This window comes from Rhinolophus sinicus, linkage group LG09 (assembly GCF_036562045.2).
Source record: "Rhinolophus sinicus isolate RSC01 linkage group LG09, ASM3656204v1, whole genome shotgun sequence".
In the NCBI taxonomy this organism is placed as follows: domain Eukaryota; kingdom Metazoa; phylum Chordata; class Mammalia; order Chiroptera; family Rhinolophidae; genus Rhinolophus; species Rhinolophus sinicus.
Window position 1 is genome coordinate 65,045,963 of NC_133758.1, and position 24,778 is coordinate 65,070,740.

At 40.4% G+C, this 24,778-nt stretch overlaps 1 protein-coding gene across 4 annotated transcripts in view; it reads left to right on the top strand.

Annotated features, from left to right (window-relative positions):
• VPS41 (VPS41 subunit of HOPS complex) overlaps window positions 1–24,778 on the top strand; it is a 170,830-nt gene that overhangs the window by 9,219 nt on the left and 136,833 nt on the right. For all 4 annotated transcript variants that reach the window (XM_019710243.2, XM_074340531.1, XM_074340530.1 and 1 more), the window contains one exon: window positions 19,414–19,521. In XM_019710243.2, coding sequence (XP_019565802.1) covers window positions 19,414–19,521 — 108 coding nt within the window. The remainder of the gene's footprint in view (window positions 1–19,413; window positions 19,522–24,778) is intronic.

Here is a 24,778-nt window from a genome sequence, read left to right on the forward strand (position 1 = left end):
TTAACCTGCCCATTTTATAGATGGACTAAATAATTATATTTTTCCTTTTACTATTTCATTTGGCTCAGAGGAATATAAATGTATCTATGACAACCTGCTAGAAATCCTCACTAATGTGATTGTAGCCGTTATAAGTCTATTAAATTTGGGTTGATATTGCATATAGTTATTACATATTTTGTTTGCTTTGTCAGGGAAAATGTGGGCTTATACGTTTCCTCTAGAGAATATCTTATGTGGTATGGCATCGTGAGTTCATAGTTTGGCTAGTCAAGTTTCCCAACATTTTCCTGCTATGGAACTCTGCTCCCCTTTTTAGGGCTCTTGGTAAGGAATTTCAGAGTTTACTTACAGCGAGGGTGTAATATTTGTTAATTTTAAAAATAGTATTAGAAAGTATTTCAGATCACCATTCTTTTTTTTTTTTTTTTTTAATTTATTGGGGTGACAATTGTTAGTGAAATTACATAGATTTCAGGTGTACAATTCCGTATTACGTCATCTATAAATCCCATTGTGTGTTCACCACCCAGAGTCAGTTCTCCTTCCATCACCATATATTTGATCCCCCTTACCCTCATCTCCCACCCCCACCCCCCTAGATCACCATTCCTATTTTGGGGTAATACCTCTGTTTACTGGGAACCCTGTGTCCTCAGAATCACGGGTCCAGAAACGTGCAGTGTCAGAGCCCATCCAGGTTTCGTTTCACAGGAGAGGAGGATGTCGACAGCCACCTAAATCTAAATCTTTCCACACACCCTTCAGCTACTGAATGGATCCACAAGGAGAGCAAACAAAAGTGCATGTAGTCCTGTTCCCAGCATAATCAGTAACCTGGGGTACTGTAAACGTTCGTGTAAGTGCAGAAACAAATACTTTGAAACCAGCAGAGCAAGCTCTGGATTGACCCTGGAGCTGAGAGGCAGACAGAGACTGGATGGTAATGCAGAGGGTGCAGCTGAGCCCTGCAGGTGGCAGAATACCGATTAAAATCACCCCCAGGATGGGGAACTAGTGAGAACAGTCTGAGACCTAGTGGATTCGAGCCCTGGCTATTGGGGAATTTAAAGGAGGGGGCTCGAAAGTGTGTGGGACCAGAGGTGACAGTGCTGGGATGAGGCTGCTTCTGGAGGGGCGGGGGAGGCATTGCTTGGAGGCATGGTGGTAAAGGGAAAAGTGAAAAGCTGGGGAATTTAAGGGTGCCTAGAAATAAAAAAAATAGCATAAAATCAGGAGACTTATTTTTACATATCTCCCTCCCCTCCCTCTAGCCCCTGGCGACCACCATTCTGCTTTCCCCTCTCCCTACGCCCACCTACCCTAAATGCCACATGTGAAAGAAAATGCACTTTATTTGCCAATGTAACTAAGAGAGCTAGTAAACCATCCAAATAAATGTCCCCCTCTCCATAAGATCATCTATTGCTGCTATTCAGGGAAATGTAAGACATTTAAAAGTAAACTAAAGGTGAAGGGATTAAGATGTACAAATTTTCAGTTATAAGAACAGTCAAGGGATATAAAAATGCAGCATAGAGAATATAGTCGATAATATTGTAACTGTGTGTGGTGTCAGATACCCATCTAGACTTATCAGGGTGATCACTTCGTAAGTTATATAAATGTATAGTCACTATGTTGTACACACGAAACTAATATAATACCATATGTCAACCGTAATTGAAAAAAATTAATTAAAAACAAAAAATGAACTGAAATGGCAGGTAGCATTCCTACAAAACTATAGGCAAAAAACAGAAAGTGAGAATCAATAATTTTCAGCCAAAGAAAACATTAACATAATATTCCATCATGAGTCTTGAATCTGTAGGGTTATGTCCTTCACCAAATTTGGAAAGTTTTCAACCGTTATTTCTTTGAATACATTCAGTTCTGCTCTCTCTTCTCCTGTTGGGACTTTCAATATGGATGGAAGCCCTTTTGTTATTGTTCCACAGGCCCCTGAGACTGTTCATTTTTTTCAGTCATTTTCCCTCTTGTTCAGATGGGTAAATTTGATTAATCTGTGCCCATGTCATTGGTTCTGTCCTCTCATCTCCACTGTGCTGTTGAGCCCAGCCAATGAGTTATTTCTTTTGGTTATATTTTCCAGTTCTAAAAATTTCCATTTTTTAATAACTTCTATTTCTTTGCTGAGATATCCTGTTGCTTCATTTATTTCAGGAGAATTTATAATTGCTTGTTAAAGCACTTTTATGAAGGCTGCTTTAAAATCCCTGCCAGATAATTTTAACATCTGATTTGTGCTTATACATTTTAATGACAAACAACATTTAAATCATGAAGAATCATCAATTACTTCAGTTTTTCTGGTCCACTTGCTGTGTGCCATGTGTTGTGCTGAGTGCTTAACATGGATTGTCTCACTTAATATGAACCATAATCTTAACCAGGTAAAATGTGAGGCAGGAGAGGCAGGCTATGCTGCAGTAACAAGCAGTTTCAAAATTGTAGTGGCTTAACACAGCAAAGGTTTATTTCTGAATAAATTCAGTGGTGCCCGGAGGGGAAATCATGGCATCAACAATATAAAAATGTCATCATTTTCCATAGGGTGTTTTCTATTATGGACCAGTATTCTATTATGGAATACTTGGGTCATGCAGCTGGAAACGAAAGCCGCTGTGCTTCATGGAGATAGGTACTTTTTTAAACCCTGCTTACTTTGATATATATTTGGAAGTGTATGCCACCTTTTCTTAAACGAGTTTAGTGTGTGGTACAAAGAACTTAGCAGTAGAAGCATCAAATTGTTAGCCTAACATTTCAAGACTAAACTTGCACAGCGAAGAGAAGAATAACAAGGGAAAAACCACCAGGCTAAAGAACAGTGGCAAACAGAAGAGTGCCTAATGGAAATTGATATGTAGTAAGGTCTGCTTTCCCAGGTGTGGGTTCCAGCGGCCTTTGTTATTCGTGAAAGCAACTGAATAGTTCAAGTAAGACCTGTTGTGCCTGCAGTGTGTGCCTTTGAAGCAAAGATTGCACGTAAATTACATTACCCCTTGCCTGGGCAGCGTTATATAATAATAGAGAGTTAATTAGTGTCACCTCTGTCTATAACATTTGTTACCATTATTAATAAACATACCTCCTAAAAAGATGTCCATTCAGGTCTGGCTTAGTTCTTGCAAATACCACAATTAGGAGGCCTTGAATATGTTAGATATATTAATTTTAATAAACCAAGTGGACTGAGAAATAGCTGGACCTATTTAGAATAAATCTACATGTGATTTATCTTGAATGATAAATTAATATTAAAATAAAGTGCAACTTCTGGATGCACCGGCCACAAGCAGTGCTCTTTTTCAGTTTTATTAAAATGAAAACCAGTCATTGTGAGAAATCAGGAGACAGCTTTTTTTAATCAGAAAATGCATCACACAAAAATAATTTATCTTACCTGGTGGGTAGAACATTGTGAATCATTTATTGAAACTTAAATTGATTCTTTACACGTATTAATTTTAATAAACAAATTGATAGCAACTGGTAACTAAAATGGTAATGTACCTTGTTATGAGATTGATTGCTGAGAAAAATGGAGCATGGGTTATAATATATCCTGCCAAATAGTTTTTGGATTAAAAATTTGCTTTCATTTAATGAGCTATTAATATTAACAGGTTCTGATGATTATTGCATCATTCAGGCATGGATAAACATTCCCTTTGAAGCATATATTATAAAAATTATGTTTGGAAACTTAGTAGAAACTTTCTGGATGGAAATACAGCTTTGTGAACCTCTATTTCTTTTGCCATTTGTTAGAGATTGGAAAGATGACTCTGGTGTGATACTTGTATATCTTTGAACAGAATTTATAATTTCATTACCTAGAAGAAAAATTATTTTAGGCAGTCTCAGGTAGACTGATTGATCATTGTATTCATTCAACAAATACACCAGTATTTGATGAAAGAGAGAGGCAGTAAGCAAAAAGAAAAAAACTAGGTGGGAATGCTGTGGATAAAAAAAGAACACTGGGTAAGGGGCCTGTGGAATGGGCTGAGGAGGCACAGTTTTGTTCTGGGTGGTCAGGTCTTGTAGGTTAAAGCAAGAGCAAATAGAGTACCACCAAGTGAGGTCATACTGGACATCAGCGAGGATGTGAGTGGAGCTGGAGCCGAGTGGTAGGAAGTGAAGTACTGGGTAGCTAGCCAAGAACGTAGAGCCTGTAAGTGAATTTATGGACTTTGGTTTTTACTGTAAGATGGGAAGCCGTTGGAGGGTCATTGTTTTAAGTAAGGTCACTCTGGATGCTGTTTGAAAAAATCCAGGGAGTAGGTGGCAAGTAGGAAGTAGCAAGATCAGTTAGGAGGCTTTGGCTGAGCTCTAGCTAGAGGTGATGAAGGATTTAGGGTTTTTGTAAAGTGGAGCCAGTATATTTCCTGACTAGGATGTAGGGGGTGTAAGTGAAAGAGAGGAACCAAGGCTGAATAACTGGAAAGCGTGGAGTTGTTAACTGAGATTGGGGAAAATTGGCTAGGACTGGTTTTGCACTCATGGTTGGGTGGGGAGGGGTGGGTGGGGGGTAGCTCAGAAGTTTCAGTGTGGCTGTTTTAAGTTGGGGATGTTAATTAAACATCCAAGTGGAAAGGCCAAGTAGGAGTTGGATAAAGGAGACTACGGTAGATCTGGGCTGTAGACAAGAGTTTGTGAGTCAGCATGTAGATGGTGTTTAAAACCATGAAACCAGATGAAAGCATGTAGGGACGGAGGTCACGTAAATAAGAGGCCTGATGCCTGGACCTGGACGGTGCTGCTGCATTTTTGAGATCTGGCCGATGAAGGAAATCATCAAAGGAGATTGAGAAGGAGTAGCCAGTGAGGCAGGAAGAGAACCAAATGAGAGTGCTGTCCAGGAAGCTGGGGGTGGAATGTGTCTCTGGAAGGGGAGCTCGGTCAGCTGTGCCAGCTGCTGCTGAGGAGGAATCAGACGCCGTCTAGGGATTCACCCGGGATCTGCAGACGATGCCACCGGTGACCCTTACACGAGCAGCTGTGGTGAATCGTGCAGGTGGCGGTGGGCCTGACTGGAATGGCTTGGGAGAGTTTGTGGGCAGAATGCCTTTGATGCTCCCAGAAGCTCTTGTGCTGTGTGTCAGCGGATGGTGACAGCTAGGACCCTCGTCAGGGCCGCATTCTGGGTAACTGCGAAAGGAGATGGTGTGCACTTAGCGCTTCGCTCAGTAAGCATGCTACTGCCCTTCTGTTACTTTTGTCCTGTTCTGTGCCGGGTCCTTTCATGAGGGTGGGGACCGTGTCACTGGGTTCTCATGAGCAGAGCTGCTTGTGAGTGAGTAAATGAATTGATTTCATTAATCCTCACAATTCTGTGGTATTGGCATTATGTCCTTATTTTGGAGGTGTGAAAACAGGGTTTTGGGAAATCCATTTGTCCAAAAATAGATACCAAGGACCACTACCCTTGGCTTAACTCAAGCTGAGAACTGTGTTATCCCTCAAAGGGTCATGAACTGATTTGGGACGAGCAAGTGAGAACTGTCTTTTAGCTTTGGGTTTGGCTTGGGGCGTCCAGCTCCATAGCCCACCATTATTTTTATCTCTCTCATCCTTATACTATTCTCAGTAATAGGCAGACTCGTGCCCTCCCAAAGATGTCTATTCTGACCCCTGGAACCCATGAGTATGTTATGTTACATGGCAAAGGAAACTCAGGTGGAATTAAGGTTACTTATCAGCTGACTTTAAGACTGGGAGGCTGTCCTGGACTCTCCAGGCGGGGCCGTTGTCCTCACAAGGGTCCTTATCAGTGGAGGACGGAGGTGGAGAATGTCCAGTGATGTGATGTGAGAAGGTGTGGACCCATCCTTGCTAGCTTTGAAGGTGGAGAATGGAGGAGGGGCCCCACAGTCAAGGAGTCTGGTGGCTTCTAACAGCTGGAAAAGATAAGGACACGATTCGCCCCTAGAGCCTCCAGAGGAACGCAGACGCTCGCGTCATGATTTCAGCCCGTGAGGTCTGGATTGGACTGTGAGACAGCAAATCGGTGTTGTTTTAAGCCACTGAGTTGTGGTGATTTGTTCCAGCAGTGATGGGAAACTAATGCAATAAATAATGTGATTGGATGATCTTGTTCCCTTGCCATTTTCATGAGGTTTTATTTGTCAGGATTTGGGGAGTAAAATACATCCACCAAGGGAAAGCATACAGGTGATGCTGTGATAAAACTGATGACACTGTCAGGAGCTATAGGTATGAAAATGTGTTCGCCTCTTCTGATAATTGTTAAAGAATGTTGTTTAAATGATAATCACTGTACAGTTAGGGCCCGATTGTAACCTGTCAGGACTGAGGCATTCCTTCCTCTCAGACTGGATTTGATTGATGGTGTTCCATTTGGGACTTTTACATTTAAATTCTTACATGAGATGACTGTACTATATAGGCCCCACCCCCCCTTGATGCACTCTGTGGGAGTTAGGATATCAGTGTTTCAAAATGAATTGAGAAGATTTTAATGTTTTCCTATTATAGGCAGTTTAAATAATAGGAATTTTCTGTTCTGTGAGAGCTGTTAATAGAACTCGCTGCTAAAAAGTCTGGGCCTTTCTGCAGGAGACAGGCTGTAGTACATGGATGACTTTTCTCATTTTATTCTATGGTTGCCTTACTTTGTCTCTGTCATGCGGGGCGGCCTGTGGGGTCTCTGCTCCCGCTCCCCATACAAGAACGCAGGATATGGTGAGGCCAAAAAGGAACACCCACGGAGCCATAGGTAGGGGAGTCATACCACTATATTCTCTCTCTGGCGGCACTAGACTCTCACTGGAGGCTGGATCCACACTGTCTGCAACCGCCATCCACGCTTGCCAGCCCAGCCACCATCTTCTTGCTAGCCCCCATCTTTCTCTCTTCTCTCTTCTAGCGTAGCCACAGCAGTTATATTAGTGGCCAGTGGCTCACTGGTTACAGCTGACAGCCAACTAGCCACAGCTGATGGCCATGCAATCACAGTTGGCCATTTACTACCTGAGCCAGCACCTGTCTATGTGAGGCCGAGAGCCTGGAAACTACTCTCTGGGGCTCTGCCCCCACACTCCACCCCTACAGGCTCTCGCCTCACAATCTACGCGACAAGCATCTTCCGCGAGGGGCCCTGTGCGAGGAGCCTGGGGGTGAATGCAATATCCTGGACACAGCTAGGCTCTCTGGGCACAGCTAGGGTTTCTCAGGGCACCACCAGTGCTTCTGGGCACAGCCAGACTTCCTGGACTTCTTAGGGTACCACCTGTCTTCCCCGGGCACAGCCAGGGTTTCTCAGGGCACCACCAGTACTTCTGGGCACAGCCAGACTTCCTGGACTTCTTAGGGTACCACTAGTTTCCCCGGGCACAGCTAGGATTTCTCAGGGCACTGCCACTCTCTCTGGGAACAGCCCGACTTCCTGGACTCAGCCAGGGCTCTCAGGGCACTGCCACTCTCTGTGGGCACAGCCACACTTCCTGGACACAGTCAGGGCTCTCAGGGCACTGCCACTCTCTGTGGGCACAGCCACACTTCCTGGGCACAGCCAGGGTATCTTCAGGGCTCAGCCAGACTTCCTGGACACAGCTAGGGCTCTCAGGGCACTGCCACTCTCTCTGGGAACAGCCCGACTTCCTGGGCACAGCCAGGGTATCTTCAGGGCTCAGCCAGACTTCCTGGACACAGCTAGGGCTCTCAGGGCACTGCCACTCTCTCTGGGAACAGCCCGACTTCCTGGGCACAGCCAGGGTATCTTCAGGGCTCAGCCAGACTTCCTGGACTCAGCCAGGGCTCTCAGGGCACTGCCACTCTCTCTGTGCCTCTCAGGGTACCCTGCTGGAACAACAGCGACTCACAATCAAGGTGCTTACATATTCTCAATGGCGGCCAGTCAAGAGACAAAAGCAAATATCCCCCAGTTCCACTACATGGTGGTATGTTCCCAAACAAACAGTCAAGCTGTCCATTAAATTAGGGATGGTAGGCCCCATAGTCCATAGTCATTCACCAGGGCTGTCCTGGGGGTGAGGGATGACCTTGACCTCACCCTCATCTCCCACGGAGGACTCAGCAAGCGTTACCTCCTGGGACTATAAGTCCTGCATCCGGGCTGCCTGACCAGGAACTTCCCCGGCCCACAGGGCTGCAACGACCTTCGCTTTCTCCAGCCTGTGCTGGTTGGGGAACCGTCCACATCTTTCCACCTCTCCACAGGGCTCCATCTCTGCAGCAGCTGCATGGCTTTTCCTGTGCTGGTGGGAGAACCGTCCACGTCCTCCCACCCCTCCACGGGGGTCCAGCTCTCCGGCAGCTGCTCCTCCTGGTCTTCCTGAGACTGAGTGTTCACACGCACAAACTGCTCCACTGCCCTTCGGAGAGCTTTGGCCGGCACCATACCCTGCTCGCTGCGCCATTTGTCATGCGGGGCGGCCTGTGGGGTCTCTGCTCCCGCTCCCCATACAAGAACGCAGGATATGGTGAGGCCAAAAAGGAACACCCACGGAGCCATAGGTAGGGGAGTCATACCACTATATTCTCTCTCTGGCGGCACTAGACTCTCACTGGAGGCTGGATCCACACTGTCCGCAAACCGCCATCCACGCTTGCCAGCCCAGCCACCATCTTCTTGCTAGCCCCCATCTTTCTCTCTTCTCTCTTCTAGCGTAGCCACAGCAGTTATATTAGTGGCCAGTGGCTCACTGGTTACAGCTGACGGCCAACTAGCCACAGCTGATGGCCATGCAATCACAGTTGGCCATTTACTACCTGAGCCAGCACCTGTCTATGTGAGGCCGAGAGCCTGGAAACTACTTTCTGGGGCTCTGCCCCCACAGTCTCTAACAGGTGTTAATCCTTGGACTTACTAGTTACTCAGTTTCCTGGCTTATTAATGAAGTTTTACTTTTCCCTTTATTAGTGCTGTCTGCTTCCCTGTAGCGCCCGCCTTCCTGCTCTCAGTGGCCTGGCATACCGAGACCGTTGACAAAGCACTGCCCCGCTCTGAGGGGCTGCAGTTTCTGCGGGTAGAAGAAAGGCGGAGACCATTGCTGGCCAGGGCTGCGAGTGTGGGTGTGGGGGAACGTGGGCAGAGGCTGCAGTCAGCTCGTCCGGGAGAACCAGCGCTGAGGCGTGGGGCGGGTGTGTGTGCTGGGTCCTGGGCACAGAGGATTAGTGGGAGCGCCAGAGGGGTCTACCTTTTGTTCAGGCAGTTTATGTTTTCGTCAAATCATGGTGTGTCGTGAACTCTAATTTATATTAAACATAAGTAGTATTAGCGTCTCCTTGATTTTGATAACCATTTGTCTTAACTTTTATTGCTATTGTAGGTTTTTATCTGTTCATGGAAAATTTTGAGAAGCTGTCAGACTTTGGGGGTGGGGGTAGAAGGTGCATCTTTGCACCTGGAATCTGCAATTCAAAGATGCTTGAGAGGTATTTAATCTCCTCTAAAACATAAAATAATCCAAAGAACTGTAGCATTTTCCTTTTCTGTATAAGAATAAATATGTGAATTGTAAACAAGTGTGTTTTTCATGAAAACTGCATTTGCAGGACCTCTGTGCTGCTACTTTTAGAAGATGAGAGAGCTTCATTTCTGTACATTTATCTTTAATTCTCACTTGCGCTATTTCAGAATAGCCTCCCCCTTCCCTCTCTGATGCCTCTACCTCCCTACTTTTCACCCTGCCCCCTTCTCTGTGTCTGTACATTAAGACATAGTTTAGATGATCACTGAGGTTCCTTTGGGCTGATACTCTATGATTTGGATTTGTCTGTGGAAATCTCAATGAGAATGTCTTAGAAAGCTTTTTACTAAATTCCGTCTGCTGTTACTGCGTACTTTTGTTTTCATTGGTCTTTATTAGGTACCCGCAGTTTTGTTAGGTGAAGTTCAGAACAGTGAAAAGACATAAACCCTGCTTCTAAGGATCTTGTGATCACCAAGGGATATTGGGAAGGAAGGGAAAGAGGGTTATGTTGGCTTTACTGGCGGAAATTGTCCACCTGAATGGCATATCTTGAAGATTGGTGAGGTTATTCCATATGGCTGGAAGGAAATGAAAAGCTTATTTGCTTTTCTCATTTTTTTTGTCCTTCTCTATATATTCTTATCGCTTTCCCAATATAAAATAAATGATGGGAGTTGATCCTGTTTATGGTATTTGGCTTAGGGCATGGGACCCTTCACCTTATTTTTTTTCTCCTTGAATTGAACATGAAATTCTGATACTACAGGGCAAAGGAGAGACCAGGTTTTATGAAGACTGCATATCTTGTGAATCTTAAGTAGAGCTCTTCAATTATTAGAGGCTCAACTTTTTCTCACTTTTCTAGTCAGTGTTATGGTAAGGAAAGCAGCTTTGAGAGATAAGAATCTTGGTTCAGTAGATAGAAAGTTTTCAAGAGGATGTTGAACAATGGCTTTAAAAACATTATTTTTGTCATATACTTATTTCCGTAATAAATATAATACATGTCTATTTGAGAAAACTTAGAAAATATTGGCAGTAGCACTCAGTAGCGATTTGGATTGGCTGTCCTCTGTGGTGGTCACAGCGACCCTGTGATACGGGTCCTATTGTCACTTCCCTTCTATAGATGAAGCTAAAGCCCAGGAAGGTTACTGTTTTGGTGTTTATTCTTTTCATTTCTCCCCCAAATATGTATATACATTTCTTTATTAAAATTTGGATCATGGAAAGCAGGTTTTATGACCTATTTTTCCACCTAATGAGGTGTTTAGAGAACATTTATCTTTGTTATTATTCTTTAACAACAGATCTTAATGCCTGTACAGTATTTAATCTTGTGGAATTGGACGCCGGGCCCCTCCACCTTGGCATTACTGACCAGCTTGTTGTTTTGTCCTGACATCGCAGGGCGCTTAGCACCCTCCCTGCCTGCACTCACTGCATGCCCATAGCACCTTCTCCCCACACCCGTTTGTGACAACAGAACGTCCCCAGACATTGCCAAGTCAGTGTCCTGGGGGGACAAAATCCCCTCTGGTGGAAGACCACTTATTTAACCATGTGTATTTTATGTTCTCAAAAATAATATGTGGATATGAGTAGACTCGTTATGACTGTCTGTATGAAAAAGTAAGACTCCTGTCATCTAGATTACATTTTCCAGCTCCTAATTTCTGCTACTTTTTTGGATTTAATATATGTTTTAAGTAGTAGCAATATTGCTTGAAAGTCAATAATTTAACAACATTATTTGCATTCATATAAGAATGTAATTGCATGTCTGTCAGCAGTCTGATGGAAAAGCGTCCTGGGAGCTTCGACCATGGTCGTTTTATTGCAGATGAATTCCATTATCTCCATGTCACTTTCTTTAAAAGTTTGGTCGCTGAGGCAGCTGTAATACCTTGTGTTATTAATGGACACCAGAAGTTACTCTCTCAGCTTATTTATGTACTTTTCTTGATAAGTTTTGACATTTTAGAAAGATGTGTATATATATATATATATATATATATATATATATATATATATATATAGATGTGTGTATGTATATATATACATACAGTGTGTGTGTGTGTGTATGTATATATATATATGTGTGTATGTATATGTATATATATATATATGTATATATATATATAGCCATCTTTACTACCAGATAAGTCAGTTTTTTTTATAAATAAAATCATCTTTCTGTCATAGAACTATTACCTATAACAATTAATAGTTGAACTTGCCCATTTAAGGAAATGGCATTCATTTGGGGAGGCAATACAAAGCTAATTAAAATCCTCATTAGTCCTTGATTAATTTTGAATTTTACTTTTAGTGTCTTTTTGCACAGTGCTATCTCATTCAAGATTGATATAGCATATTTGGAGATGTCCTAAGGTTTATATATTATTTGTATAAGAAATGTAGTTTTTGACTATGTCTGCTGCCTTTGATAATACTGTGTTGTAGTGAATAGATCTGTTCCTTAAAAGTTTGTTAGTTTTTGAGACTCATATTATGTGTTTTATTGACTTAGAGTTTAATTTCAATTATGCCTTTTAACGTCTTATTTGTATTTGACACCAACTGTGTTTTGTTTTATTTTTCTGTTCTCCCTCTATCTTCTCCAATAAATAGTGATAAAAAAGAAATAGAGTATATCTTGGGCCTCTTACAAAGTGAATCATTTGTAGAGAGAATTTTTTAAAATGCAAATTCTCTAAAATTCAAATGTTCTGGTATTAGATTATGATTTTTTTTTTAAGTATCTTAAACTTATAAGGATGACTACCAGTTTTGAATATTTCAATTTTCCGTAGGTAATTAGAATTCTGGAGAGAATGTTCTAGAGGAGGAAGGACTTTGTTTTTATACCTTCATACCCATGCTTGATTATTAATTTGCTTTTTATTAATGCTTGATTTTACACTGTGGAAGTTTAAGCTGCATTTTTTTTTTTTAAACAACAAGATTTTATTTTTTTTTTGAGGATGTTAGTGTTCCCTATAGTATCTAATTTTAAAACATTGGATATTTATTAAAAGGATTTGTTCCTAGTCAGCTGTAGTTGATGGAATGACACCAACTAAACCATTCACCTTATTAAAATTCCTTGAGTTTCAGGTGAGGTCTTTCTTAGGTGAAGCGGAATGGGGTAAAAGTGTCTCCATAGAGTGAGTCTGAACTGTCTAGGAGAGCTCAACTGGTGGCATTTTCCACTAGCTTAACTTAGGCTTTATAAGATATCTCACCTTTCTCCTTCAGTCTATCTAATAATTTTATTTTGTGAAACAAAACAAATACGACAAAACTGGATTTTAATAAATGATATCCAGAATTAAAATTTAAATTCTATATTAATAGTAAAAATAGAAAATATAATGATTTTTCTGTTAACCTCCAAAATTCATGTGACACACATTTTAAAAAAAATAAAATCCAAGTCTGCATTTGGGCTGTAACAATGCAATGGTATATGAAATATACTGATGTGTGAAAGATATGACTAAAGTTAATAAAACAACATGAAAAATTGGTTAAAAACACCAAAAATTTTCTTGTACACAAATTTTAAATTATGTGGTGAAAATGCATATTTTTTGTTGATATAGAAATCTAAATTAGGTGACAGGTCTCCACACAAATTTACTCTATGGTATTAGTATCAAAATCATAGTTTTTAATTGCTTTAATTTGTTAACCGCAAAAGTAGTTTTTCACTTTTAAATTAAAACTCAAGAATTACTGTGAAATGAAATTTCACATAGTGTTCCAAATTTTCAAATAGTGTTCTAAAAATTTTATACGATGGTTTAAAGGACTTATCTTGAATTAAAAGTGCTATGTACTTAATGAAAATCCATGTTAGTTGTGGAATTGATTCTTTTTAAAGGAAAGCTGCAAATTTTTCTTGTGTGGGTAAATGTCACTCTGCTCATATCTTCGCTTAGCTGCAAGTCAGGACTTGTACTATTCCACTAGGTTGTCATAGAAACGCAGTTAACTGTCATCTCAACTCAGACTGTTGATGGTTTTATTTGTAGGTTTGTAAGATTATTAAAATTTAACAAAAATTATTGATTGGCTTTTCATTAATACTGGGTAGTTTTCCATGAAAGTTCACACCATACAGAAGCCTTTTTTTCCTGTTTAAATTTTTCAAAAAGTGAAGATCTATATTAAATCTGCTTGATTTTTTGAAAAATGTTTTTTATTTAAAATGTGATGTATAGTCTACAGCAGAATAACCTCCGTGAATTGTACTTTTGATTCATTTTCCATTTTCTTTGTTTACAGCAAGCAGAAGAAAACCTTGAAAACTCACCGTTAGCTTGCTTTTAACTTAACATAAAAGATACCTGTCAGAAAAGCGTGAAATGCTACATCAAGTGCCTAATATTGGAGTTTTCATTTTCTTTATGGTTTTTGAAACCTGGCACGAATGCTTCAGTGAACTGTGTTGTGAAAGTATTTATTTTTGTATGTTTATGTGAGAGGAATTATTTAGTTGTCACTTATAAATAAGGCAGGCAAATCTTATTTACAGTAACTTTAATGGTCCGTGGATGAGTGCTTTTATGCAAATAGTCAAGAGGCTAGAATTAACTTTTCACATTGGTTGCACATTTGATGTCCAGACTTGAGCAACATGTGGCATCTTCTTATAAAGACTACTGTCTAGGATTCTATTTGTATTTAACACATTATTTCAGAATGCACATGTCATCTCACATTTAATATTAACTTTGTAATGATTTCTATTTCTTGCTTGTAGGTATATAAGTAGAAGTATTTATTTGTTGCTTTCTGTGATTTTGCTCTTTCTAGGTTCTTTAGACTTGATTAATTAGCTATTTCATATTTTAGCAACAGATCACTTTTTGACATGTAACAGCTCCTTGAGTTGGGTTGATTATCATTAGTTACCCTTTTAAAGAAGTATAGGTCTTGTAGTTAACTGGTTATTATACTTCCATTTGTTGCTATTAGTTCTTAAAGGTATTCTTAGAAAATTAGTAGTAGGTACATTGACCTTAATTTTAATACTCTGTTACTAAATAAACAACTCTGTTACTGAATAGCTTGTGTATACTTGGAGAAAAAATTTTTTCAGCTCATCATATGCATGGAATACTGATTTTAACCAGGTTTATTGCTCTTAAAACTTAGTTACTGCTCTTGTAGCTGGCCTGCACAATCGCCCCCAGTGATGCTCACCTCCTGTTGTTCCTGCCCTTGTATCCTGCCTTCCCACACTGAATCATGGCTGACCCTATGATCAGTACACCACTGTAGAAGTGTCAGTGTGTGACCTTGAGGCTAGGTCATATATAACCTTGGGGCTTCCGCTTTGCTCTCTCTTGAATCACTCACTCTGGGGAATTTGTGTTCCATGTCATGAGGACACTCAAGCTGCCCTATGGAGAGGTCCATAAGGCAGGGAACTGAAGCCCCTCCCCCCACCTGCCCCAACAGCCAGCACCAGCTTGCCAAGCATTTGAGCGAGCCATCGGAGAGGCAGATCCTCTAACCCCAGTTGAGCCTTCAGATTGTTGCAGCCTCAGCTAACATCTTGCCTGTAATCCCAGGAGAAACCTTGAGTCCAACTTGCCCAGTTGAGCCCCTCCTGTATTGCTTACCCACAGAAACTCTGTAAGATAATACATATTCATTGCTGTTTTAAGTCAGTACATTTTGGTGTAATATGCAGCAATAAATAACTTAATGTGCCTGCTAAATAAACATATTTTTAAACATTTTCTATTGATCATATAGTTCGTATTTATAGGCATAAAAATTGTGGAGGCTTCTGTTGTGATTTCTGGCATCATTTTCGTAGGAGATTGGATAGTGTGTTGATCAGGGCATCATAACTGAATTTGAATTTTGGCTTTGTGTGTGTGTGTCTTGATGAAATTACATCACATTTCTGATCATCATTGCTTACTGAAAATTTGTAAGGTGGAATAAATATACTTAACTCTCCATAGTGGTTTTGTTTTTTTCCTAAGATCACAGTGAAATGAGATAATCTGATCTTAAACCTATGAGACGATGACATGATGTTTGGTATGTCTTATCCTTTCCACTTACGCACAGATATGCCTCTTTCCATTGAAGATGCAGTTTTTTGCCCCAGAGGTAAAGACTTGTAAACATTTGAGTTTGCAGTCTCTGCCTGGCGTGTCCTGTCAGTTGTATAATCTTCAGTAGGCCCAACACTTACTATTCTTTATTCTACAAGTCATTTTTCTTTCCTTAATTTTCTTTTTACTCTGATGTGCCTAGGTGTGATTTTCTTTATGTTTATTCTGCTTTGGGGTGCAAAGCTTCTTGAATTTGGGGTGATGTCATGTTTTAATAAATTCTCAGTTGTTGCATCTTTAAATGTTGCTCCTGCCTCACACCCATTTTCCTTATCCTTCTGAGACTGTAATTAAAAGCATGTTAGGCCTTCTTACTGTGTTCCACATATCACACATGTTCTTTTCTTGTGTTTTTCATCCATTTTTCTTCTCTAGGCTTCCTTTTGGATGTATTTTGACCTGTTCTCCATTTCACTAATCATGTCTTTTACTTTGCTAATCTTCGGTTAAACCATTCATTGAGTTCATAATTTCAGTTACATTTTTCAGTTCTAAAATTTTTGACTGTTTTTTACAGATTACAATTCCTTGTGAAAATTTCTTTCTTTTATTTTCTCTATCTTTTCTTCTGTTTTTCTGAACATAGTAGTCATAGTTATTTAAAGCTCTTTTTATCGTAATTATATCTTTCAGGGGTCTATCTTTAAGTCCTTTTTTCTTCTTGATTTTTAGTCATTTGGTCCTGTCTTGTGGCATATCTGGTAATTTTTTATTGAATTGCCAATATTGTAAGTGAAAAATTGTAGAGGCCCCAGTAGTTTTCTTTCTCCAAGGGGAAGTTCGCTGTCTTCCAAGAGTCACCTTTCCTTTACTGGACAAATAAATTGGGGGTACGTACCTTACTCCAGTCATGGGTTGAACTGAGTCAAGGATAGATTGATGTTATGGTAAGCAATTTTTTTGTGTCCCCTGTGACCCAGGAGTTCCAATTGAGAGTCTGGTATTCACCAGGACCTCATTTGCTGATGACTCCTGAGCATTAATTCTTATTTTCTCAGCGCATCTTATTTCATCCTTCTCTCCTAACTATACATGCTGTGTCATGGGACAGACCTAATTCTAGTCCCACATAAACACTAACCTGCTTTCTGTCTCTGTGGATTTGTTATTTTGGACATTTCATATAAAAGAAATCATACATTGTTTGGTCTCTTATGTCTGGTTCTTTCAATTAGTGTACTGTTTTTGAGATTCCTTGTGGTATAGCAGGTATCTGCTTCATTTTACTGCCGAATAGTCTTCCATTGTATGAACGTTCTACGTTTTGTCTCTCCATTCACCAGTGTAGGTACGTTTTTCTGCTTTTAAAACTGTGGCCCTCACCCTCTCAAAATGTCTTCATCATAATACCATTCTGATATTGTTTTCTTCATTGTTTCTGTTACTCCCTCTGCTTCTTTCACTTCCTCTACGTTTCCCTTACATTTTTGAGGCTTTCTGTTTTGCTTTTTAGCCTCAGACCTCACATACCAGGTGTGATCAAACAATACAGTGAATGTTTAAATAAAAAAAATCATTACAGTAAAAGACACGTTGCCATTGATTCCCCTCAAAATTCTCCCCCTCAAGATACTCCCCCTCACTTTGAACACATTTAACCTATTGTTCTTGCCACTTTCTGAAGCAGTTCTGGAAGTCCTCTTTCGTGAGTGTCTTTAGTTGTGCTGTCATGGCTGCCTCCATGTCCTGAATCATTTTGATTTCGGGGAGGAGCCAGAAGTCACATGGTGTCAGGTCCGGTGAATAAGATAGATGAGGACAAACTGTAATGGTTTATTTGACAGAAATTGCTGTACCAGAAGTGATATGTAATACAGAGCATTGTCATGATGGAGGATGATTTACGGCACACTTTAAAACACACCTCTTTACAGAGCTCACATCCGACTGACTGCACTGAACAAATTGAAACTTGTCACATACTCTTACTAAGTTTTGATGCGCCACTTCCCGTATCGAAGATCCTGCCTTTCTGTTGGATGGCACTCGGCAGCAGCATTCGCCGCATCTTGTGATCACAATGGAAAAGTTCCATGTCATATAGCGCTTCTGGTATAGCAATTTCTATCAAATAAAAATATTACGGTGTGTCCTCATCCACCTTATTCACCAGATCTGGCACCGTGTGACTTCTGGCTCTTCCCCAAAGTCAAAATGATCATGAAAGCTATACATTTTGAATCGATTCAGAATATCGAGGCAGCCACGACAGCACAACTAAAGACACTCATGAGAGAGGACTTCAGACTGGCTTCAGAAAGTGGCAAGAATGATGGGATAAGTGTGTTCGAAGCAATGGGGAGTATTTTGAGGGGGTTAATGGTAATGTGTCTTTTACTGTAATACATTTTTTTAATTTAAACATTTACCATATATTTTTTTTATCACACCTTGTAGCTTTGAAAATTGGCAGTTGTCTTATGGGGAAAAGTGGCTGCCTCACTCTTCCACTGGGATCTTAGTCACTCAAGTCTGTATTTTTGTCAGCCTATCCCCACAGATACAAAAAAGTTTGCTACTTTCCCTATCCCCAGCAATGGCCATCTTATCTTCCCAGACAGAGCTTGAGTGTTCAGCCTTGTGTCCTGCACCCAGAATTAGTAAACACCTCCAGGAAGAATGGCTGTCAAATGCCAGCTCACTTGTCCATGTTTTCTCCCCCACCTTGGAATGTTGGTCCTTCTAGTTCAGGCTGCCTCAGCAGCTTTTTAATTGATGCCTCAGACTGGTGTTGCTATATATTTCGTTAAGCCTTTCTAGTTATTTTGAGCGTTGATGTGCCTCAAGCTACTCGAAAACTAGCTGGAAGGTGAACATGATACAATTATTTTGAAGGAAATGTCTGTGAGTAGATTATTTTGTGAACTTCTGTTTTGGCCAGTTGTTGGTATATGCATATGTTTTTGGTTTCTCATTACATATTGATGCAGTGAAATCTTTTTCTGAACCATTGTAGTAATTTTTATAATTACCTTTGATTTATTCACAGCCATTATAGTCAATATAGATTCCTAACTGCGTTCCATAACTATGAGGATTAAGGATATCTTATGCTGTACGCACTGAGGTTAAACATGAAGTTAGTAATGATACACATAAAATGAATAAGAAGGTTATAATGTATAAGTAAGTTTATTTATATGACAGTAAACAATACATTTTCTAATATAAACTAAGTAATGATTGTTCATGTATTATCAGCTATTTCAAATAAATACTAAAATATTTTTATCTAAGGGGAAGAATACACTTTGCTTTATATAAAATTTCCAGTTTTCTTTCACTTTGATTTAATTTTTAAAAATTATATCTTTCTAATTAAAATGAGATATTCTCAAATCTGAGAGAAATATGTGTACTATGGAAACACAAAATTCATGTCTTTTAGAGGTTTATTGTATTCCTGTGTTACTGCTGTGTCCTATGACCATGAGGTCATGCTGACTAGTATTTTGCCCACTCACCTTTTGTTGGCATATTCTGCACAGTGGGCCAGACACTGTCTATTTACTGTAATATTCCAGTCGATTATTGTTAACAGTAAGTATGTATGTATAATCTTGTTTTCAGCTTCGGAGTTTATTTTGCCAGTGCAGTTGTAGCAGTAGATACACACAGTTGAAACAGTGAAATATGAAGATTTTAACCTTTAGCTGGAGTTGTAGTTATTGACAGTCATTGAGGGAACCCTGTCTGGGTCCCCCTTAAGAAATGTATTTTGAGTCTTAGACAATTTCAGATAAATCCATGACGGCTCTTATTTTCTCTGCTCTATTGTGCAGGAAGAAGAGAGTGAGGAGGAACCCAAGCTGAAGTATGAGAGGCTTTCCAATGGGGTGACTGAAATCCTCCAGAAGGACGCAGCCAGCTGCATGACCGTGCATGACAAGGTAGGGTGGCCCTTGTCGAGGATTCTCTGGGAGTCGTTCCTACTGTAAGTTTGTTTCTACTTTGGAGTCCTGATGCTTTTACTGGTGGTTTTGTATAGTAATTGTGTCTTCCTGCCACTGTTCTTCCCTCCTTCCTCACCAACAGAAAATCAAAAGTACAACCAAAACTATTATATACATATACATATATATGTGTGTATGTATTTACACATAGAGCACTGCAAGGATGTATCAAGTAGAATTTAGACGGTGGTGAATATGAAAGATTCAGAGCAAGTGGTTTTTGGAAACTATCATTTAATTGCTCAAACCGTAAGTAATAGAGTAGAAAAGTTGTAAGATTAGAAACCATGTTGGAGCTTAGTGCTTTCTTAAGAGTAGAAGGGATTACACTGGAGGTATTAGAAATCAGAAGAAAGGCCCAACTTGTTAATTATATTTTATCTGAATGAATTAATGTATCCACATCTGGGTCTTTGCTGTAAGCAGGCTAAGAACTGCAGGGCACCCTTAGCGCATTCTTGGACCAGAACAAAATGTGTCATAACGGAGTATTGGAGGCCAGGCAGTTTCAACCAATGCCCTGTTCTTCCCTGTGAACCCCATGAGCGAGCTTCGTTCCCCCCACGAAAGGCAGACTCCCCAAGTCTGATCCGTCTCCGGGCTTCATCCTCTTACCAGCTGTGCTGCCTCCTCCTCCTCGCCCCACCCAGTCCATGGGACTTCAAATTCTGATCCATTATAAACAGATTTACTTGTTCAACATGTTACTAGAATGCTTGCTGTGTCTCGTTTCACCAGAAACCCCGTCCTTTGAGACACCCGCCTTTGGGATGCGCCACCGTCTGCCAACTTCCTTGTCACTTTTCTGCACTCACTGAAGACTGGCCTTGCCGTTGTTCAGCCTAATTGAGTTCAATGTCTGCCCTGTTCTGTCCCCCCACCATGAAGGCCACACTCTGGGTGCTGTCAGTACCTGGAACTTGAGGGTCTTTAGCGCGCTCTCTTTTAACCCTTTTTATCCTTTACACTTCTGTGTTAATTTCCCTACGACCCCTGCTCTGTGACATTGTGGAGCCCTGATCTGTACTTTCTATTGCTATACATTTTCTAACTCTCAATGGTTAGCCGTCCTAACTTTGCCAGCATCTTCAGTTCTGTTCCACCCCTCTCCTTTATTGTGCCTCCTGTTATATATTTGTTCTTCATCAGCTTCCGTAGTCCTCATTCCCCCTTAGCCACTCCGAGGATGATGTCACTTCTGTTTAATTAAGGCACATGTAACTGGAAGGGGTGTTCAGCCTCGGTTCCTGAGCCCTTCCTTCCCAGCTCAGCCGAATGCGTGGCCATCCTTACCCACAGGACGTTTTCCTCGTCCTCTTCAAGGGCCTTTTCGTCCACTTTTGTTCTTCACCTCATCTTATTTCATCCTTCTCTCCTAACAATACATGCTGTGTCACAGGACAGACCTAACTCTAGCCCCACATAAACACTAATCTGCTTTCTGTCTTGATGGATTTGCTAATTTGGACATTTCATGTAACTGGAATCATACATTGTTTGGTCTCTTGTGTGTGGTTCTTTCACTTAGTGTACTGTTTTTGAGATTCCTTGTGGTATAGCAGGTGTTGACTTCATTCCTTTTTACTGCTGAATAGTCTCCAATTGTATGAATGTTCCACATTGTGTGTCTCCATTCACCAATTCAGGTGCATTTTCCTGCTTTTAAAACTGTGGCTCTCACCTTCTCAAAATGTCTTCATCATGACACCATTCTATTATTTTCTTGGTCATTTCTGTTACTCCCTCTGGTTTTTTCACTTCCTTTTACCTCCACCTTTCCCTTACATTTGGTTTCCCCAAGACTTGGTCCATTGTCCACATTTCTTCTAAATTTGTACTTTTCTTGATTTTAAATGTCATGGTCTCTGCCCACTGCCCCTTCCCAGAACAGTGTGCTTATTATGTACCAGGTGCCTCCTAAACATCTCCACCTTTCGTTTGGTGTTTGCCCGAAACTCAGCATGTTGTCTGTAATGAACCATCCTCTTTGCCATGTCACCTGGCATCTATTTTGTATTCTCTGTCCCATCTGGTGACATTATCACCTCCTTTGTCCCGTGAGCCAAAGCTGACTCCTTCTCTCCTTCCACCTCGAGATCTCCTAAGTCCTGACGATTTGTTTGCCACCCCTTCCCTAGTGCAGGCCCTCATCTGCCTGCACCCACATGCCTCTATAATGTTTGTACTTTATACTCATCTGCCACCCAGTTGCCAGAATGATCTGTCGAAAATACGGATTTGAAAACTCTTGTATGATTTTCATAATCCACTACGTAAAATCAAAGCTCCTTAATGCGGTACATGGGGCGCTCTGCGATCTTGCCTCTGTGTAATTAGCCTTACTTCTTACTATTTTCTGTGTGGTGCTCTGATAGCAGTTCTTGGCTGTTTTACTCATGACATCCCTTCCCCTGGATCCCCCTCATCTCACCTGTGTGAGTGTACCCCTCTCCTGAGCCTTTCTTTTCATTGCGGCCTTCTTCATTTCTCCCTGGAACTAACGCATGTACTGTGAACCAACCTGTTTTCCTTCAGATTTGCTTTCATTCTAGTACACTGCTAACAGTTCTTTTACTAAAATAATCCTCCAGAAATTTAAATCTGATCATGTGAGCCTCCTTCCTAGACTTCTTTATTGTTCCTGATGTCCTTATGATTTGGACACACACCCTCTTCCCTTTACTTTCCTACCTTTCATCGCTCCATAACTATTCAAATACCTCCTATTAACCAACCTTTCCTGCCCCATCCCCTGTCTCCTCCCCTGGACACTAACTGGATGCTTCTGCTGTATAAAACTACTTGTAATTTCTAGACTTTGTTCTGCTGTTTTTGTAATTCCATGTCTTTGAACAAGTTGTATCCACTCTGCCTAAAATGGTGGTTCCCACAGCCTGCCCCATCTGCCTCAGTGTTTGTGGTGTGACTCCTCCTTCAGAGTTCAAAATTCAGCACAGCTGACGTCATGGGGTCTTAGAGCTATTCCATTTTAAGCATACTCTTTTATTATAATTAACTTTTCTATCTCCCTCATTATACTATCACCCCTTTAAGTCATGCTTGCTTATTGTCTGTACATATTTTAGGTGCTTTTGTGTGTTGTGTGTTGAATAACCGCTGAATGGACGAAATGGAGAACGACTTCAACCAACCTGGCCAAGGAGCTGACAGTCAGAACTGTAGCCTGTGCTAACTTTTAGAACGTGTACTCTTAATCTGAGGCCCGTATTCCATTTGTGAGGTTTCTGGTCCAGTGGACAGTGTTTTAGCTCTTAATTCTGGCCCTGGCTCTGCCACTTATTGACTCTTTGCAGGGAAGTCACTTCAACTCCCGGATTTGCATCCTCCTGTAATGGAAGGCACTCCCTGCTCTGATGCTTAGAATACTGTAAAATGTCACGTGAGATGTAGATGATAGGATTCTGCTCACCACAGCGGAAAGGTGCTACTTCCTGTTCCTCTGTGGTGTCTGCTGTTTACGTACAAAAATCCCAATCATGGAGTTAAAAGCAGGTATGCTTGGGAATGGTCCAGAAGGATTGGATGCACAATCTGATTATACAGTGAGTCAAGTTTCCGTAATTAAACATGAAAAGTGCTAATTAAATTTATTCTTTGCCCATCCTGTATTTTAAGTGGTCTCAGGTTCAAAAGAAAAAAGACAACAACACATCAATAGTTACAAAAGCGCAAGGCTTTTCATGACTAGAGAGTCACATTTAAAGGATTTGTATTTACATCTGTGATTTGTGGCCAGTTTTCTATTTTTGATTAGTTTAAGTAGTCAAAAAATTAGTAAATGTAAGTATGACTTATTAATAATTTGGTAGTTAAATAAATTTTTTAAGAGCACATAGAGCTATTTCTAAAGGGAGCAGTGATCATTTAATCTGAATGATTAGTTTTCATAAACAAAAGGTAACTTGTCATAAAACCCACCGTGTTGTTTTTTTCAAAAATGTTCTAAAGTAATTTTAGGTTGAAAATGTAAAATCAAAATAATTGTTTTATGTTTCCTTTCCTTATATATTAAAAAGTTTTAAACTAGTAATTTTGAAAAAAGGAAAAGGGAAGGAATTAATGTTTGGATCAAGTACCCTGCATAGAACCTTTAAAAATTTAATAAAATAAAGTATAATTGGAAGGTCAAGTACGGCCTTCACAGAGGTGTTGGAGAGTGACCCAGGAGTAAAGCGTTTTACGGATCCAATCCCCCTTAGTTTTCTGACAAACTAAATACAGTATTTATGAGGAGAATCAATACTGCCTAGTACTTGGGATGCAGTGAGCTTTTAAGACTCATTCTTTTGCCATAGATAGCCTCAGAATGAAGTGGAGTGTTGTTTGTTTTTAGTTAGTAGTATGTGTGTTTTTTATTCACATATTGTCAGATTGTCACTGTAGAGAAAAAAATTACAACCATCTGAGTCCTCTATTTCTGATAAGAATGAATGTTCTTTGGCTTTGGAGAAGGCATCCCAGTTTGGTTTAAATATTCAGACTAATTTCCCCCCAGAATTACCTCTGGCCCCTTCCTTTTCCGGGGCCCCGGCATCCTGTTCTCACCAGGCTTGCTGTCTGCCCTGGATGAGTAATCGGCATGGCACCTGGTGCACTCAGGCAGGACTCGTCATACCTAGTTATGTCTGCACACCTGATGTTTTATTAACCAGTATTGATTTTTTTACCCAGGGGACTTTTTTCTTCTTGGAAAAAGGCAACCTTGCAGGAGTGAAAGGCATCGCAGGGGATGAATTTCTAATGAACCCCTTCTTTCCCTTTTTGTGACTCCTCTTTAATGTACCTTCATATTTTAAGTGCCTGAACTGAAATTTCATTTTAAGCAATTCCATTTTGGTAAATCTTTTAAAATCATGACTTTCTGTAAGGTTATTTTTTTAAAGATTGTGCTGCTTGACTGAAATGCTTAGTAGTGCCTGTAAATTTGAACATTTCATTAAAGGTTGCAATGAAGCATGCTCGTATGCAGTGAAAAACAGAAAATTTGGAACTATTTGAGTAATGTGTAAAGAAATAGAAGGGAAGAAAAATCTCATGTTATATTTCAGGTAGTGCTAAAGTTTCTTCTGGTTTGTTGAAGGGTTAGTTTTTCAAAGCATTAAAAGAATAGTCGGAGTTATGAACTAGTTTCATATCATAAAATTAATATGTAGCTCAGCAATTATTTTGTGAC